General features: G+C 41.3%; 1 protein-coding gene across 2 annotated transcripts in view; it reads right to left on the reverse strand.

Moving 5' to 3' along the window:
- The window catches only part of LOC130291014 (diacylglycerol O-acyltransferase 2-like), a 49,669-nt gene that overhangs the window by 16,388 nt on the left and 16,049 nt on the right, over window positions 1-17,232 (reverse strand). For both annotated transcript variants that reach the window (XM_056539333.1, XM_056539332.1), the window contains 3 exons: window positions 15,139-15,209; window positions 14,699-14,903; window positions 14,267-14,441 (listed from right to left, as the gene is read on the reverse strand). In XM_056539333.1, the coding sequence (XP_056395308.1) occupies window positions 14,267-14,441; window positions 14,699-14,903; window positions 15,139-15,209 (451 nt within the window). The remainder of the gene's footprint in view (window positions 1-14,266; window positions 14,442-14,698; window positions 14,904-15,138; window positions 15,210-17,232) is intronic.

Here is a 17,232-nt window from a genome sequence, read left to right on the forward strand (position 1 = left end):
TCCGCAGTGTGAACGCACCCTTAGTCTTGTACTTGCAAAGAAAGTAGAGATTTTAGCAATTTTATTGACGAGAAATCATCTTTCTTTTTTTTAGCACATTAAAAGAGGTACACCACAGAAATGCATGGATGGATGCGTTTTTAGGCCCACATGGCCTTTAGATTTTTATTACCACTTTCAATGTGCTGAAATTAAAGAAGTATTTTACTTTTAAAGAAGTGCTGACACCCCCCCCCCCCCCACCCCTACCCAGTCACTGCAAATTGGTTAGGAGTCCCTTCAAATTGATCTGGCTCAGAGACTGGCGGATGACCAACTGTCAGGGGGTGCTGGCCGGCGGACCCCAGGTTAGTGCGCTCCTTTTTTCTCTTCTTTTTTCCCCTCTTTTCACCTTTTCTCTTCCTACCCTGCCTCTTGTCCCTCTTGGTCCCCCTCCCCCTCCTTTTTAGTTGGCTCTGTTGACTGATTACTACTTGTGTCACATGGTTTTACCCACCAGTCTACAAGTGTTTGCAGCACCCTCCATGCAAGCTGCTCGACGTAGCTCCCACTGGCCCTGATTTAATAAGTGCTGCTAGGTAGTATTCTCAGGATGTTTCCTTATGCATTTCTGGTTTACCTATGTTGACTTTATACTGGTGGTGCTGATTATTGTTCTTATGACGTATGTCTGTATGTAAACATATTTTTGAATGCTAAATAAATATAAAAAAAAAAAAAAAGAAGTGCTGAAATCTCTAGGGGGAGATTTATGAAAAACCTGCGTAAAGGAAGTGCAAAAGTGCAGTTGCCCATAGTAATCAAACTGATTGCTTCTTTTATTTTTTACAGTATGGAAATAGACATGGAAAGTGCGAAATAAGAGAGAAATACGTGCATGTTTGATTCTTGTATACAGTGATCTGAAGAAGGGTATGGCTTCCCAAAACGCGAATCCTTTGCTTTATATGCTTTATGGTTTCTATTTTTATTAAATAAACCCACCTGGTTTACCATATCCATCATCTTTGTATTGGATTTTATTCACATTGGAACCAGAAGTGCCTCTCTATCGGGGACATTTATCATCGTTGCTTAGATAAGCGAGTTCTGTAGGCATTTTTTTCTTTCTTTGGTTTTTGCTTGTGTGTGACATATTTATCATACTATCACAGGGGGTTGATAAATTTGGCTTACATAAGCAAAAAACAATAAATCACTTTTGAATACCATTTTCCTTTTAGCACACATAAGCAAAAACCAATAAATGATTCCAGAACACCACTTTGTAACAAAATGTGATATATATATATATATATATATATATATATATATACACACTTTTCTTTTTTTTTTTTTACCCCTTTAGGACACAGTGTTTTTAATTTTGAAATTTCTTTTTTTTCTCCTCACCTTCTTAACCCCTTAAGGACTAGGCCAATTTTCACTGTAGGACCAGAGCGTTTTTTGCACATCTGACCACTTTCACTTTAAGCATTAATAACTCTGGGATGCTTTTACCTATCATTCTGATTCCGAGATTGTTTTTTCGTGACATATTCTACTTTATGTTATTGGTAAAATTTTGTCGATACTTGCATCGTTTCTTAGTGAAAAATTAAAAAATTTGATGAAAAAATTGAAAATTTTGCATTTTTCTAACTTTGAAGCTCTCTGCTTGTAAGGAAAATAGACATTCTAAATAAATTATATTTTGATTCACAAATACAATATGTCTACTTTATGTTTGCATCATAAAGTTGACCTGTTTTTACTTTTGGAAGACATCAGAGGGCTTCAAAGTTCAGCAGCAATTTTCCAATTTTTCACAAAATTTTCAAAATCTGAATTTTTCATGGACAGTTCAGGTTTGAAGTGGATTTGAAGGGCCTTCATATTAGAAATACCCCACAAATGACCCCATTATAAAAACTGCACCCCTCAAAGTATTCAAAATGACAGTCAGTAAGTGTGTTAACCCTTTAGGTGTTTCACAGGAATAGCAGCAAAGTGAAGGAGAATATTCAAAATCTTCATTTTTTACACTCGCATGTTCTTATAGACCCAGTTTTTTAATTTTTACAAGGGGTAAAAGGAGAAACCCAATTTCTCTCGAGTAAGGAAATACCTCATATGTGTATGTCAAGTGTTCGGCGGGCGCTGTAGAGGGCTCAGAAGGGAAGGAGCAATAGTGGGATTTTGGAGAGTAAGTTTTTCTGAAATGGTTTTTGGGGAGCATGTCACATTTAGGAAGTCCCTATGGTGCCAGAACAGCAGAAAACCCCCCACATGGCATACCATTTTGGAAACTACACCCCTCAAGGCACGTAACAAGGGGTTCAGTGAGCCTTTAAACCCCACAGGTGTTTGACGACTTTTCGTTAAAGTCGGATGTGTAAATGAAAAAAAAAATTTTTTCACTAAAGTGCAGTTTTTTCACCAAATTTACCATTTTTATAAAGGGTAATGGGAGAAAATGCACCCCAAAATTTGTAACCCCATCTCTTTATGAGTATGGAAATACCCCATGTTAGGACGTAAAATGCTCTGCGGGCGAACTACAATGCTCAGAAGAGAAGGAATCACATTTGGCTTTTGGAAAGCAAATTTTGCTGAAATGGTTTTGGGGGGGCATGTCGCATTTAGGAAGCCCCTATGGTGCCAGAACAGCAAAAATACCCACATGACATACTATTTTGGAAACCACACCCCTCAAGGAACGTAACAAGGGGTACAGTGAGCCTTAACACCTCACAGGTATTTCACGACTTTTTGTTAAAGTTGGATGTGTAAATGAAAAAAAAATATTTTTCACTAGAATGCTGGTTTCCCCCCAAATTTTACATTTTTACAAGGGTAATAGGAGAAAATGACCCCCAAAAATTGTAACCCCATTTCTTCTGAGTATGGACATACCCCATGTGTGGACGTCAAGTGCTCTGCGGTCGAACTACAATGCTCAGAAGAGGAGGCGCGCCATTGAGCTTTTGAAGAGTGAATTTGTTTGGAATGGAAGTCAGGGGCCATGTGCGTTTACAAAGTCCCCCGTGGTGCCAGAACTGTGGACCTCCCCACATGTGACCCCATTTTGGAAACTACACCCTCACAGAATTTAATAAGGGGCGTAAATGCTCACTGTAACCCTTATTACATTACATGAGGGGTGTAGTTTCTAAAATAGAGTCACATGTTGGGGGGGTCCACTCTTCTGGTACCATGGGGGCTTTGTAAACACATGTGGCCTTCAATTCCGGACAAATTTTCTCTTCAAAATCCCAATGGTGCTCCTTCTCTTCTGAGCATTGTAGTTCGCCCGCAGAGGACTTTACATCCACATATGGGGTGTGTTCTTACTCAGAAAAGGAAAAATTTAGGGTAACACCAGCATTTTAGTGAAAAAATTTTTTTTTTCATTTTCCCATCCAACTTTAATGAAAATTCGTCAAACACCTGTGGGGTGTTAAGGCGCACTATACCCCTTGTTACGTTCCATGAGGGGTGTAGTTTCCAAAATGGGGTCACATGTCGGTATTTATTTGTTTGCGTTTATGTCAGAACCGCTGTAAAATCAGCCACCCCTGTGCAAATCACCAATTTAGGCCTCAAATGCATATGGTGCACTCTCACTCCTGAGCCTTGTTGTGTGCCCGCCGAGCATTTTACGGCCACATATGGGGTATTTCCGTACTCAGGAGAAATTGCGTTACAAATTTGGGGGGTCTTTTTTTCCTTTTACCTCTTGTGAAATTAAAAAGTAAAGGACAACACCAGCATGTTAGTGTAAATTTTTTTATTTTTTTTTACACTAAAAGACTGGTGTAGACCCCAACTTTTCTTTTTCATAAGGGGTAAAAGGAGAAAAAGCCCCCAAAATTTGTAGTGCAATTTCTCTCGAGTACGGGAATACCCCATATGTGGCACTAAACTGTTGCCTTGAAATACGACAGGGCTCCAAAGTGAGAGAGCGCCATGCGCATTTGAGGACTGAATTAGGGATTGCATGGGGGTGGACTTAGGGGTATTCTACGCCAGTGATTCCCAAACAGGGTGCCTCCAGCTGTTGCTAAACTCCCAGCATGCCTGGACAGTCAGTGGCTGTCCGGAAATGCTGGGAGTTGTTGTTTTGCAACAGCTGGAGGCTCCATTTTGGAAACACTGCCGTACAATAAATTTTTCATTTTTATTGGGGGGACAATGTAAGGTAGTGTAGATGTAGTGTTTTACCCTTTATTATGTGTTAGTGTAGTGTAGTGTAGTGTTTTTAGGGTACATTCACACTGGCGGCGGTTTACAGTAAGCTTACCGCTAGGAGTATGCGCTGCGGCGAAAAATTTGCCGCAGCTCATACTTGAAGCAGGAAACTTACTGTAAACCTGTCCGTGTGAATGTACACGTGGGGGGGGGTGGGGGGGGAACCACCAGCTGTTTGAAAACTACAACTCCCAGCATGCACTGACAGACCGTGCATGCTGGGAGTTGTACTTTTGTACTTTTGGTTGGAAAACCTTCAGTTAGGTTCTGTTACCTAATTCAGTATTTTCCAACCAGTGTGCCTCCTGCTGTTGCAAAACTACAACTGTAGTTATGTAGTTATGCAACACCTGGAGGTACGCAACAACAACTCCCAGCATGCAGATACAGCTGTTTGCTGTTTGGGCATGCTGGGATTTGCAGTTTTGCAACATCTGTAGGGCTACAATTTAAAAAAAAGGGGAAAAAAACGGGGGGAGAGAAAAAGGAACGAAAAAAAAGAGAAAAGACAAAAAAGGGGGGGGGGGAAAGGGTGAGGGGGGGGAAAGGGGGGGGGAAAGGGAAGAAGGAGGGAGGGGAGAGGAAATTTAGAGTTTGGAAAATTAAAACTAAACTCAAGAAACAAAATAAAAAAGCATTAAAAAAAAGGAAGACAATAAAGAAAAAAATATATGATGATGGATACAGTAAAATCCATGAAAAAAAAGGGATAAGCAGTCCAAAATATATAATTACATGCACGGTTTCAGATTAAAATCTACATTCAATCCTCTTGGATACAATGTCCCCAACCTGTGAATCCATCTGAGTTCTTTTTGTCTTAATGCTTTTTCTCTATCACCTCCCAACCTCATCGGGGGCACATGATCTATTACCCTGAATCTAAGTTGGCTTATATTGTGCCCGGCTTCAAGAAAGTGTTTGGGTAATGGTAAATCAGTTTTATGGGTCCTAATGGATGATTTATGTCCATTCAGCCTAATTCTTATTTCATTAGTAGTCTCACCTTCATAATACAGGCCGCAAGGGCACTGTATCATGTAGATGACAAAACTGGAACGGCAAGTATATCTTCCGTTAATCCTAATTGGCTGACCTGTATGTGGGTGGCTAAAGGTATCGCCCTTTAAAAGGCTGTTGCAATGACTACACCCCAAACATGGGAAATTACCTGGTCTAAGGGGTGCCAATACTGTTTGACCCTGTTTGCTTTTCATCCTCCCCACATCTGACCTAGTAAGTCTATCCTTGAAGCTCCTTCCCTTTCTGTAGGCCATAACTGGAAAATCTTGTACATCAGTGGTCTTGCTTATTAAATCCCTGTTTTTTCGTATAATTTTCGCAATCCCTTGACTATTGGTGCTATATGTACTCACAAAAGGTATCCTATTAGAGGATCTCTTAAGTTTAGTGGTGAGTAGGGAGGCCCTATCCACAGTATCCAATCTCGCTCTATGATGTTTAAGTAGAGACTGTGGATATCCCCTTCTTTTAAATTTCTCATCCATCTCTCCAAGACGTTTGTCCAACTGTTCTGGACTCGAGACTATCCGTTTCACTCTTAGCATCTGACTCCATGGTAAGGATTTTAACATTGGTTTGGGATGGAAGCTATCGTATGTCAATATGCTATTCCGATCCGTCTGTTTGGAATATAAATCCACGGATAGTCTCGAGTCCGTCAGCTGTACCTGTGTGTCAAGAAATTGTATACACCTATCCGAGTATACCATGGTGAACTTTTCTCCTTTTTCATTTTGTTTTTTGAGTTTAGTTTTAATTTTCCACACTCTAAATTTCCTCTCCCCTCCCTCCTTCTTCCCCTTCCCCCCTTTTTTCCCCCTTTACCCCCCTCCCCCCCCCCCTTTTATTGTCTTTTCTCTCTTTTTTTCGTTCCTTTTTCTCTCCCCCCGTTTTCCCCCCCCTTTTTTTCCTTTTTCCTCCCTCCTTTCCCTCCCCTTCCCCCCCCCCTTTTTTCTTTCCTTTTTGTCCCTTTTTTCCTTTGTCCCCTGTTTTTGCTTCCCCTTTTTTTCCGCCTTTTCTTTCCCCTCTTTACCCTCCTTTTCTTTTTCTTCTGTTCTTTAGTCTTCTGCTTCTTTCTTTTCTATTCTATACCTGCTCAGTGGGATTATTACAATTTTATAATGGTACTCTGTTTTTCTATTCGTTTTTAGATACTCGTCACTATTTCACTTTATGGCTCAGATGATGGATTCCTGGATGCATTGACCTAACCCCTATGTTAAATTACTGCTTTGTATGTGGATTAATATTAATAAACTCCTATGTAAATAAAATTTACTTGTAGTAAGTATTGATATACAAACAGCGCCTTGTTGGTCCACCAGCCTCATGTAAGCACAGTTATGACATTAAATTATATTTTATGCACATGCAACTTCCCCCATTTATTATTAGCATTCATATCTCAGATTTATCGTTTGTCGGCTCCCCCGCCTGCGCACAACTTTTCCGTTGTCTGTAGCGGAGGTCTATGATTGACACGCATGGACGGAGAACCAGATAGCAATGCGCTTGAGCGGCGATCCGGCGCATGCGCAACAGTGAAAACTAGATCGATAAGGGTAAGGGCAGCATGTAGCCAATTAAACAAAGGAGGAGTGGTGCACAGGGATACACGCAGGCGCAATAGGTCTGTGTACAAACGGAGTTTACATGCTCAAGAGGCTGGTACACAATAAGACGCTGTTTGGCAGGATCGGGGATATAGGTCAGGTTAGTTTCATCTGAGCCCAACACTTTTAAGGGAATATGAGAATATGCACTTTATATATGCCTATAACACTTTTCACATTTGTTTACTTGTTGATTACCATGACAACATGGTCACATGTTTTTATTAACCAATGAAAAACTCTATGGGTGGTAACTATGTTTAATTGTGAACATTTGCACCTGATGTTGTACCAATCAGATTGTTTTTGAGATCTATATATATGCACTTTATTCACTTTGTATTCATGCTTGACAAAGGCTACACTATAGCCGAAACGTTGCACTGCTGATGACCTAAATAAAGACCACAGCCTTTTTGAAATTGGGAGTCTGCACACTTTTTGCTGCGACCTATACCACTTGGATATATATATATATATATATATATATATATATATATAGAGAGAGAGAGAGAGAGAGAGAGAGAGAGAGAGAGAGAGAGAGAGAGAGAGAGAGAGAGCATATATAGAGGAAAGATGCTGGTGGTACCACTGGACGCTAACTGAGCAAACTGAAATTAATCATATAGATACTGGGGAGTCATGGCAATATGAGGCGTGCAAGGAGCTGAGAAAAAAAAGCATGAGAAAAATTATAAAACTGAGAAAAATAAGCTGCCGAGCACTCACCTCTAAAAATCTTCAATCTTTATTAGGTAATTAAAATGGAGACAGGTTCCTGGCAGTTGGAAAATGAAAAAAGGGGCCCCGGCATGGCCGGGCATTCACGAGGCGACGGAGCCGTTTTGCGGTATTCTCCGATTCCTCTGGCCTCATCCACGTCATCTAAGGGAGACACTATATAAGAAACTCCCGATGACGTCAGTACTTTGGAGAGTGTAAGAAAAAAACGCTATATAGAAATGTAAAAAAGTTACAAAATGTAGCATACAAAAAATGCAATAGGTAAAAAACGAATTATTATAAAAAGACATTCAGTTCGTTACGGTCATTTAGACCTAGAATTCCTAGGGCTTCTGTCCGCAAAATCCAAAGCGCCTCCTTCTGTTTTAGCTCTTTCTCTTTATTCCTGCAATTGATATTAACGCTTTCCAAGCCGAATATGGTAAGTGAACCACTATCATTATTGTGCTCGAGTCTCATGTGTTCAATTAATCTTGCTGCTCCCAAGTTTGTGGATAAGGATCTTTTGTGCTCTCTGAATCGATGAAATAGGGGCTTTTTGTAGAACCGATGTAGTAAAGATTGCAGGGGCATAAAACCGCATAATGACCCAGTCTGAACGACAACTAATAAAGTCCTTAATAAAAATGTCCAAGCCTCCTAATTTTATATATGCACCTTTTTTCATTTGTGGGCAGTGAGGGCAGTTTCCACATCTGTAATTTCCACTTAGTTCTTTTTTTTGTAACCAATTTTTTCCTTTTATTTCCGATTTAAAGGTGAAGGAAACTAATTTATTTTTTAAAGTCTCACTTCTTCTAAACATTATGAGAGGCTTGCTCTCTGCTCTTTTTTTGGAAAAATAGGATCCCGTTGGATAATGTGCCAATTTTGATGTATTGCTTTTTTTTATAACTTCTGAAAGGGGATTGTATTGGAAGGAAAATATAAATCTGTTATTATTTTGTTTTTGTTTAGATGGATTTTGTTTTTTATATTGTTTGTTAATAAAGTCTTTATGTGGAATATCAGTGACTCTTTTTCATGCATCACTCAGTAAGTTATCTGGGTATCCTCTTAATCGGAAACGCTCCAATAGTTCGGATGCCTGTTTTTCAAAGTTTTTTTCACAGCTGTTTATTTTTTTTAATCTTAGTAGTTGACTAAATGGTAATGATTTTTTTGTATGATGGGGATGATAACTATCAAGATGTAAGTAAGAATTTGTAGCTGTAGGTTTGCGAAATCCAGAGGTGATAATTTTGTTATCTTCTATTTTAATATGTACATCCAGGAACTCGATCTCAATATCACTTTGCTTGTGAAGAACATATTCATATTATTTTGGCAGTTTAAGTAGGATATAACATTTTTTAAATCATTATCTGTACCATCCCACACTATGAATACGTCGTCGACAAAACGAGTGTACAGTTTTAAGTTTTTTATGAATGGATTTCGATTTGTGTAGATCATCTGTTGTTCTAGGGACGGCAGAAACAGATTCCCAAATGTACATGCAACTGGCATCCCCATCGCCGTCCCTGACAGCTGGGAAAACCATATCTCATCAAAAACGAAGCAATTATTGCTCAAAATGAGGTCCAGACCTTCTGAAACAAAGCCTCTCATAACTTTTAGAAGAAGTGAGACCTTAAAAAATAAATTAGTTTCCTCCACCTTTAAATCGGAAATAAAAGGAAAAAATTGGTTACAAAAAAATGAACTAAGTGGAAATTACAAATGTGAAAACTGCCCTCACTGCCCACAAATGAAAAAAGGTGCATATATAAAATTAGGAGGCTTGGACATTTTTGTTAAGGACTTTATTAGTTGTCGTTCAGACTGGGTCATCTATGTGGTTTTATGCCAGTGCAATCGTTACTACATCGGTTCTACAAAAAGTCCCCTATTCCAACGATTCAGAGAGCACAAAAGATCCTTATCCACAAACTTGGGAGCAGCAAGATTAATTGAACACATGAGACTCGAGCACAATAATGATAGTGGTTCACTTACCATATTCGGCTTGGAAAGAGTTAACATCAATTGCAGGAATAAAGAAAAAGAGCTAAGACAGAAGGAGGCGCTTTGAATTTTGCAGACAGAAGCCCTAGGAATTCTAGGTCTAAATGATCGTAACGAACTGAATGTCTTTTTATAATAATTAGTTTTTTACCTATTGCATTTTTTGTATGCTACATTTTGTAACTTTTTTACATTTCTATATAGCGTTTTTTCCTTTACACTCTCCAAAGTACTGACGTCATCGGGAGTTTCTTATATAGTGTCTCCCTTAGATGACGTGGATGAGGCCAGAGGAAGCGGGGAATACCGCAAAACGGCTGTCACGATGCCGGCTGGCAGGTAGTGGATCCTCTGTGCCAGAGAGGGATGGCGAGGACCGCGCTAGTGGACCGGTTCTAAGCCACTACAGGTTTTCACCAGAGCCCGCCGCAAAGCGGGATGGTCTTGCTGCGGCGGTAGTGACCAGGTCGTATCCACTAGCAACGGCTCACCTCTCTGACTGCTGAAGATAGGCGAGGTACAAGGGAGTAGGCAGAAGCAAGGTCGGACGTAGCAGAAGGTCGGGGGCAGGCGGCAAGGATCGTAGTCAGGGGCAACGGCAGGAGGTCAGGAACACGGGCTAGGAACAAACAAGGGAACGCTTTCACTAGGCACAAGTGCAACAAGATCCGGCAAGGGAGTGCAGGGGAAGTGAGGTGATATAGGGAAGTGCACAGGTGGAAACTAATTAAGCTAATTGGAAGATTGGGCCAGGCACCATCATAGGTGCACTGGCCCTTTAAATCGCAGAGACCCGGCGCGCGCGCGCCCTAGGGAGCGGGGCCGCGCGCGCCGGGACAGGACCGATGGAGAGCGAGTCAGGTACGGGGACCGGGGTGCGCATCGCGAGCGGGCGCCACCCGCATCGCGAATCGCATCCCGGCTGGAGGCGGGACCGCAGCGCACCCGGTCAGTGGATCTGACCGGGGCGCTGCAGCAACGAGGATGAGGCGAGCGCTCCGGGGAGGAACGGGGACCCGGAGCGCTCGGCGTAACAGTACCCCCCCCCTTGGGTCTCCCCCTCTTCTTGGGGCCAAAGAACCTGAGGAAAAAAAAGTCAATTTTTCCGTGATGAGGTCCGATGCACATTAGGAGGGGTTCTGTGCGGAAACGCATGAGACAGTCCAATCTTTCATTGTTAATACAATAGATGTAGAGGGGTCTGGCGAGACTGGTCACAGGGACGTAGAACCTGTTGATAAGAGAGGCCAAAAAAATTTTTCCTGCAGATCCGGAATCCAAGAAGACCCTAGTAGAGAAGGAGAAGGTAGAGGCAGATATCCGCACAGGCACAGTAAGGCGTGGAGAAGCAGAGTTGACATCAAGAACTGTGTCACCTTTGTGCGGAGTCAGCGTACGTCTTTCCAGGCGGGGAGGACGGATAGGACAATCCTTCAGGAAGTGTTCGGTACCGGCATAGTACAGGCAAAGATTCTCCATGCGGCGTCGTGTCCTCTCTTGAGGTGTCAAGCGAGACCGGTCAACTTGCATAGCCTCCGCGGCGGGAAGCACAGGAACGGATTGCAGAGGACCAGAGGAGAGAGGAGCCGGGGAGAAAAAACGCCTCGTGCGAACAAAGTCCATATCCAGGCGGAGCTCCAGACACCATCCGGAAGAACGCATGTCAATGCGAGTGGCAAGATGAATGAGTTCATGCAGGTTAGCAGGAGTTTCTCGTGCGGCCAGAACATCTTTAATGTTGCTGGATAGGCCTTTTTTAAAGGTCGCGCAGAGAATCTCACTATTCCAGGACAACTCGGAAGCAAGAGCACGGAACTGAATGGCGTACTCGCCAACGGAAGAAACACCCTGGACCAGGTTCAGCAGGGCAGTCTTGGCAGAAGAGGCTCGGGCAGGCTCCTCGAAGACACCACGGACCTCAGCGAAGTAGGACTGGACTGTGGCTGTGGCAGGATCATTGCGGACCCCATCAAATTTGTCCGGCAGGGACAAGCAGGGGTTAGGAGCGGCCGGTTGCTGCGGAGGAGTTGCAGGAGCCGGCGGAGGAGATGGTTGTTGCAGCTGTAGCTGTGACTGAATTTGCTGTATCTGTGACTGAAGATGCAGTGTCACGGAGGTCAAGTATGCCAGCTGTTGATTTCGTTGGGCGATCTTTAGGGCTTGCTGGGCGACCAGTGTAGGGAGGTCGGTGACAACTGGCAGAGGAACTTCAGCGGGATCCATGGCCGGATCTACTGTCACGATGCCGGCTGGCAGGTAGTGGATCCTCTGTGCCAGAGAGGGATGGCGAGGACCGCGCTAGTGGACCGGTTCTAAGCCACTACAGGTTTTCACCAGAGCCCGCCGCAAAGCGGGATGGTCTTGCTGCGGCGGTAGTGACCAGGTCGTATCCACTAGCAACGGCTCACCTCTCTGACTGCTGAAGATAGGCGAGGTACAAGGGAGTAGGCAGAAGCAAGGTCGGACGTAGCAGAAGGTCGGGGGCAGGCGGCAAGGATCGTAGTCAGGGGCAACGGCAGGAGGTCAGGAACACGGGCTAGGAACAAACAAGGGAACGCTTTCACTAGGCACAAGTGCAACAAGATCCGGCAAGGGAGTGCAGGGGAAGTGAGGTGATATAGGGAAGTGCACAGGTGGAAACTAATTAAGCTAATTGGAAGATTGGGCCAGGCACCATCATAGGTGCACTGGCCCTTTAAATCGCAGAGACCCGGCGCGCGCGCGCCCTAGGGAGCGGGGCCGCGCGCGCCGGGACAGGACCGATGGAGAGCGAGTCAGGTACGGGGACCGGGGTGCGCATCGCGAGCGGGCGCCACCCGCATCGCGAATCGCATCCCGGCTGGAGGCGGGACCGCAGCGCACCCGGTCAGTGGATCTGACCGGGGCGCTGCAGCAACGAGGATGAGGCGAGCGCTCCGGGGAGGAACGGGGACCCGGAGCGCTCGGCGTAACAACGGCTCTGTCGCCTCGTGAACGCCCGGCCATGCCGGGGCCCCTTTTTTCATTTTTCAACTGCCAGGAACCTGTCTCCATTTTAATGACTTAATAAAGATTGAAGATTTTTAGAGGTGAGTGCTCGGCAGCTTATTTTTCTCAGTATATATATATATATATATATATATATATATATTTATCTCCATTCTATTACTATAGATATATATATATATATATATATATATATATATATATATATATATATATGTATATATATATCTTGAGGACTGTATTGTATTTTCTCTATTTATTTCTATTTTGGCACATGGATTACGTGCAACACAGTAACCTCGATATATATATTCACATATATAGTGTGAGCCCCCCGATCCATATTATTTCTCTGTGACTTTTTAAATTTGCTCACATACAGGAGTTTTGTACTCCAGGTCAGACCTGGAGCAGACTTGCAACTCTTTGAAGGGGGTTTGTGACTTTTTTTTGCCTACGTGTGACTTTTGCACATCATAAATACCTGACCATTGCAAAGTGAAAACTGAAATTTGCTTAGGTAAGGCTGTTTGTAACTTTTTGCTTAGCCACAAAAGTGGCACAAAAAAGTGCTTAGGTGAATGTGGGACTTTTTGTGGGACTTTTGTAAGCCAAAAAAAAAAAGAAAGGCTCTAACCCCTAAAGGACTCAGCCCATTTTTCCTCCTCACCTTCAAAAAATCATAACTCTTTTATATTTTCATCCACAGACTAGTATGAGGGCTTGTTTTTTGCGCGACCAGTTGTCCGTTGTAATGCCATCACTCACTTTACCATGAAATGTACTATTTAAATACTATTTTTGTGGGGAAATTAAAAAGAAAACCGAAATTTTGCTAATTTTGGAAGATTTTGTTTTCACGCCGTATAATTTACGGTAAAAATTACATGTGTTCTTTATTCTTTGGGTCAATACGATTAAAATGACACCCATGATTGTCCAGAGCAGCATATGTTTTCTATGGGGATTTTTTCCTACTCTGGACAGTTCCTAAAATGGACAGAGATGTCAGCAGAGAGCTCTGTGTTCAAAAATGAAAAGAATTTCCTGTGTAGTATTCAGCAGCTAATAAGTACTGGAAGGATTAAGATTTTTTTTTTAATAGAAGTAATTTGCAAATCTGTTTTAACTTTCTGGCACCAGTTGATTATAAAAAAAAAATGTTTTCCACCAGAGTACCCCTTTATTTTTATATCAATTGGCCCCAGAAAGTTAAACAGATTTGTAAATTACTTCTATTAAAAAATCTAAATACTTCCAATAATTATCAGTTGCTGAAGTTGAGTTGTTCTGTTCTCTGCTGACATTTCTGTCTGTCTCGGGAACTGCACAGAGCAGAAAATGTTTGCTATGGGGATTTGCTTCTACTCTGGACAGTTCCCGAGACAGGTGTCATCAGAGAGCACTTAGACAGAAAAGAACAAACTCAACTTCAGCAGCTCATAAGTACTGAAAGGATTAAGATTTTTTAATAGAAGTCATTTACAAATCTGTTTAACTTTCTGGAGCCAGTTGATATATAAAAAAAAGTTTTTTCCTGGAATACCCCTTTAACCAGTTTGGTCTTATAACTGGACGTCTCTCTCTCAGGGTCTTATTTCTAAGTTTACAAAAAAATAAAAAATAATAATAATAATAATAATGTAGTACGGTTCAATACTAACCCATGCTCAAGTGCCAATCGCACAAAGCCTTGTCGTCTACTTAGGATCAGCGTTGTGACTCCAGGTTGACAGGACAATGACTCAGCAGCTCCCCCTACTACAATAACAACTGCATTGCCACGACCTTTCTGTGATAGAGCATATCCTATTGCATTTCTATTCACTGGGCATAGTCCTAAAAAGAGAAAGTGGAGTCAGGTAGTCTGTCAATTGAGTCCATATTTTTAAAGATGATTTAATAATATTTACATGAACGTACATATCAAAATCTTAATTTATAGATCGTCTCTAGAAATGTTTTTGTATTATACATACCATGAAGGTTACTTATTATCACTATTCTTTGTCTCTAAAGAATCATCATGCCATGTATAATATATAACGTAATTCCAATAGTATAAAAGTAGTGGGGAACAATAAGAGTCAACTTACCTCCACTCATCAAGTATTCCCGGAGAATGGGCAACCGGAAGTTTCCTGTTAGTGTAGTCAAATGAGGCCGAATTCCAGGGAATTTCTTAGAGAATCCAGTAGATTCTGTGACAAAATTACAAAATGCTCCAATGCACAGAATCCCATGAGGATGTGATCCAATTATATAATTACGCCCTGCAGGGAGGTTGTGTGTCTTCACAAGCTGAACAGGATGAAGAAGTTATACATAGGACCCATTAGTCTGAGTGCCTTCAGGGTTAAAACATTTTCTCAGTACATATTCAGTAGTTTACATCATGATGTTTTGTCTGTTTTCATATGAATAACATGGATTGCATGACAATTATATCTTGTCTGAGAAATGAATACTATAAAAAAAAAGTTGTGAAGTTTCTAGTTATTCAATTGTCAAGTTTCATTTATAATGAATGTTTTACCTGTACAGGAAAGTAGTCCCGAAAATAGTTCCACACAGACCAATTCCGCACCCATTCACTACGTCGACCCCCTATAAATTAGCAAAGAATATCCTGTGTCACTAAGGCATCATTGAATGAAAGATGTTCTACTCTCTCTCTTTCTCTTCTCTCTCTCTCTCATATATATATATATATATATATATATATATATATATATATATACATATATACACATATACACAACATGCAGTTGTGTCCAGTAAAAATTTTAAAAATATATATATATCTTTTTAAATAAAACAGGATAATATGGAACAGAAAAATGATAGACTCCCTTTTTATTTTGTTGAAGAAGAGTATCCAGATGAACCCAGTTTTTATACAAAAAAAGTTAACCACAACAGATTGTGCAACACAGTGTGATAAGGGCCTAAAATTCAAGTATATTAAGGTTTATGTCAGATTTTTTTTTAAATATTTTTTATTTGTGGTAATGCTCTTTTGTTTTCAAAGCTAATTTTTGAACATTTTGCTTTCTCTGGAGTAAACGGGAATATGCTGGCCATTTCAATTCATCTGTTCAACATGATTTTGTTGTTCTGAAGGTATTTTTAATCCAAACAAAACAGAGATTTCCTTTAACCCCTTAAGGACTCAGCCCATTTTGGCCTTAAGGACTCAGACAATTTAATTTTTACGTTTTCATTTTTTCCTCCTCGCCTTCTAAAAATCATAACTCTTTTATATTTTCATCCACAGACTAGTATGAGGGCTTGTTTTTTGCGCGACCAGTTGTCCTTTGTAATGACATCACTCATTATATCATAAAATGTATGGCGCAACCAAAAAACACTATTTTTGTGGGGAAATTAAAACGAAAAACGCAATTTTGCTAATTTTGGAAGGTTTTGTTTTCACGCCGTACAATTTATGGTAAAAATGACGTGTTCTTTATTCTGAGGGTCAATACGATTAAAATGATACCCATTATTATATACTTTTATATTATTGTTGCGCTTAAAAAAAATCACAAACTTTTTAACCAAATTAGTACGTTTATAATCCCTTTATTTTGATGACCTCTAACTTTTTTATTTTTCCATATAAGTGGCGGTATGGGGGCTCATTTTTTGCGCCATGATCTGTACTTTTTTTTGATACCACATTTGCATATAAAAAACTTTTAATACATTTTTTATAATTTTTTTTTAAATAAAATGTATTAAAAAAGTAGGAATTTTTGACTTTTTTATTTTTTTTCGTTCACGCCGTTCACCGTACGGGATCATTAACATTTTATTTTAATAGTTCGGACATTTACGCACGCGGCGATACCAAATATGTCTATAAAAAATGTTTTTTACGCTTTTTGGGGGTAAAATAGGAAAAAACGGACGTTTTACTTTTTTATTGGGGGAGGGGATTTTTCACTTTTTTTTTACTTTTACATTTTGTTTACATTTTTTTTTACACTTGAATAGTCCCCATAGGGGACTATTCATAGCAATACCATGATTGCTAATACTGATCTGTTCTATGTATAGGACATAGAACAGATCAGTGTTATCGGCTATCTTCTGCTCTGGTCTGCTCGATCACAGACCAGAGCAGGAGACGCCGGGAGCCGCACGGAGGAAGGAGAGGGGACCTCCGTGCGGCGTTCTGAATGATCGGATCCCCGCAGCAGCGCTGCGGGCGATCCGATCGTTCATTTAAATCGCGAACCGCGATCTGTATTGATCCCGGCACCTGAGGGGTTAATGGCGGACGCCCGCGAGATCGCGGGCGTCGACCATTGCCGGCGGGTCCCTGGCTGCGATCAGCAGCCGGGATCAGCCGCGCATGACACTGGCATCGCTCCGATGCCCGCGGTTATGCTTAGGACGTAAATGTACGTCCTGGTGCGTTAAGTACCACCTCACCAGGACGTACATTTACGTCCTGCGTCCTTAAGGGGTTAAGAGGACAGGCAGAACAGTGTAGTCCAATTAGTTGTCAGCACTGTGAGAGTAGTAGACTGGTTTTTTAGAGTTATAGTCACATTAGATGAAGTACTCACTGAACTTTAGCAACCATAGAATAAAAGTAACGATGCACTCACACTTCGACTTC

Source organism: Hyla sarda, chromosome 9 (genome assembly GCF_029499605.1).
Source record: "Hyla sarda isolate aHylSar1 chromosome 9, aHylSar1.hap1, whole genome shotgun sequence".
Taxonomy (NCBI): domain Eukaryota; kingdom Metazoa; phylum Chordata; class Amphibia; order Anura; family Hylidae; genus Hyla; species Hyla sarda.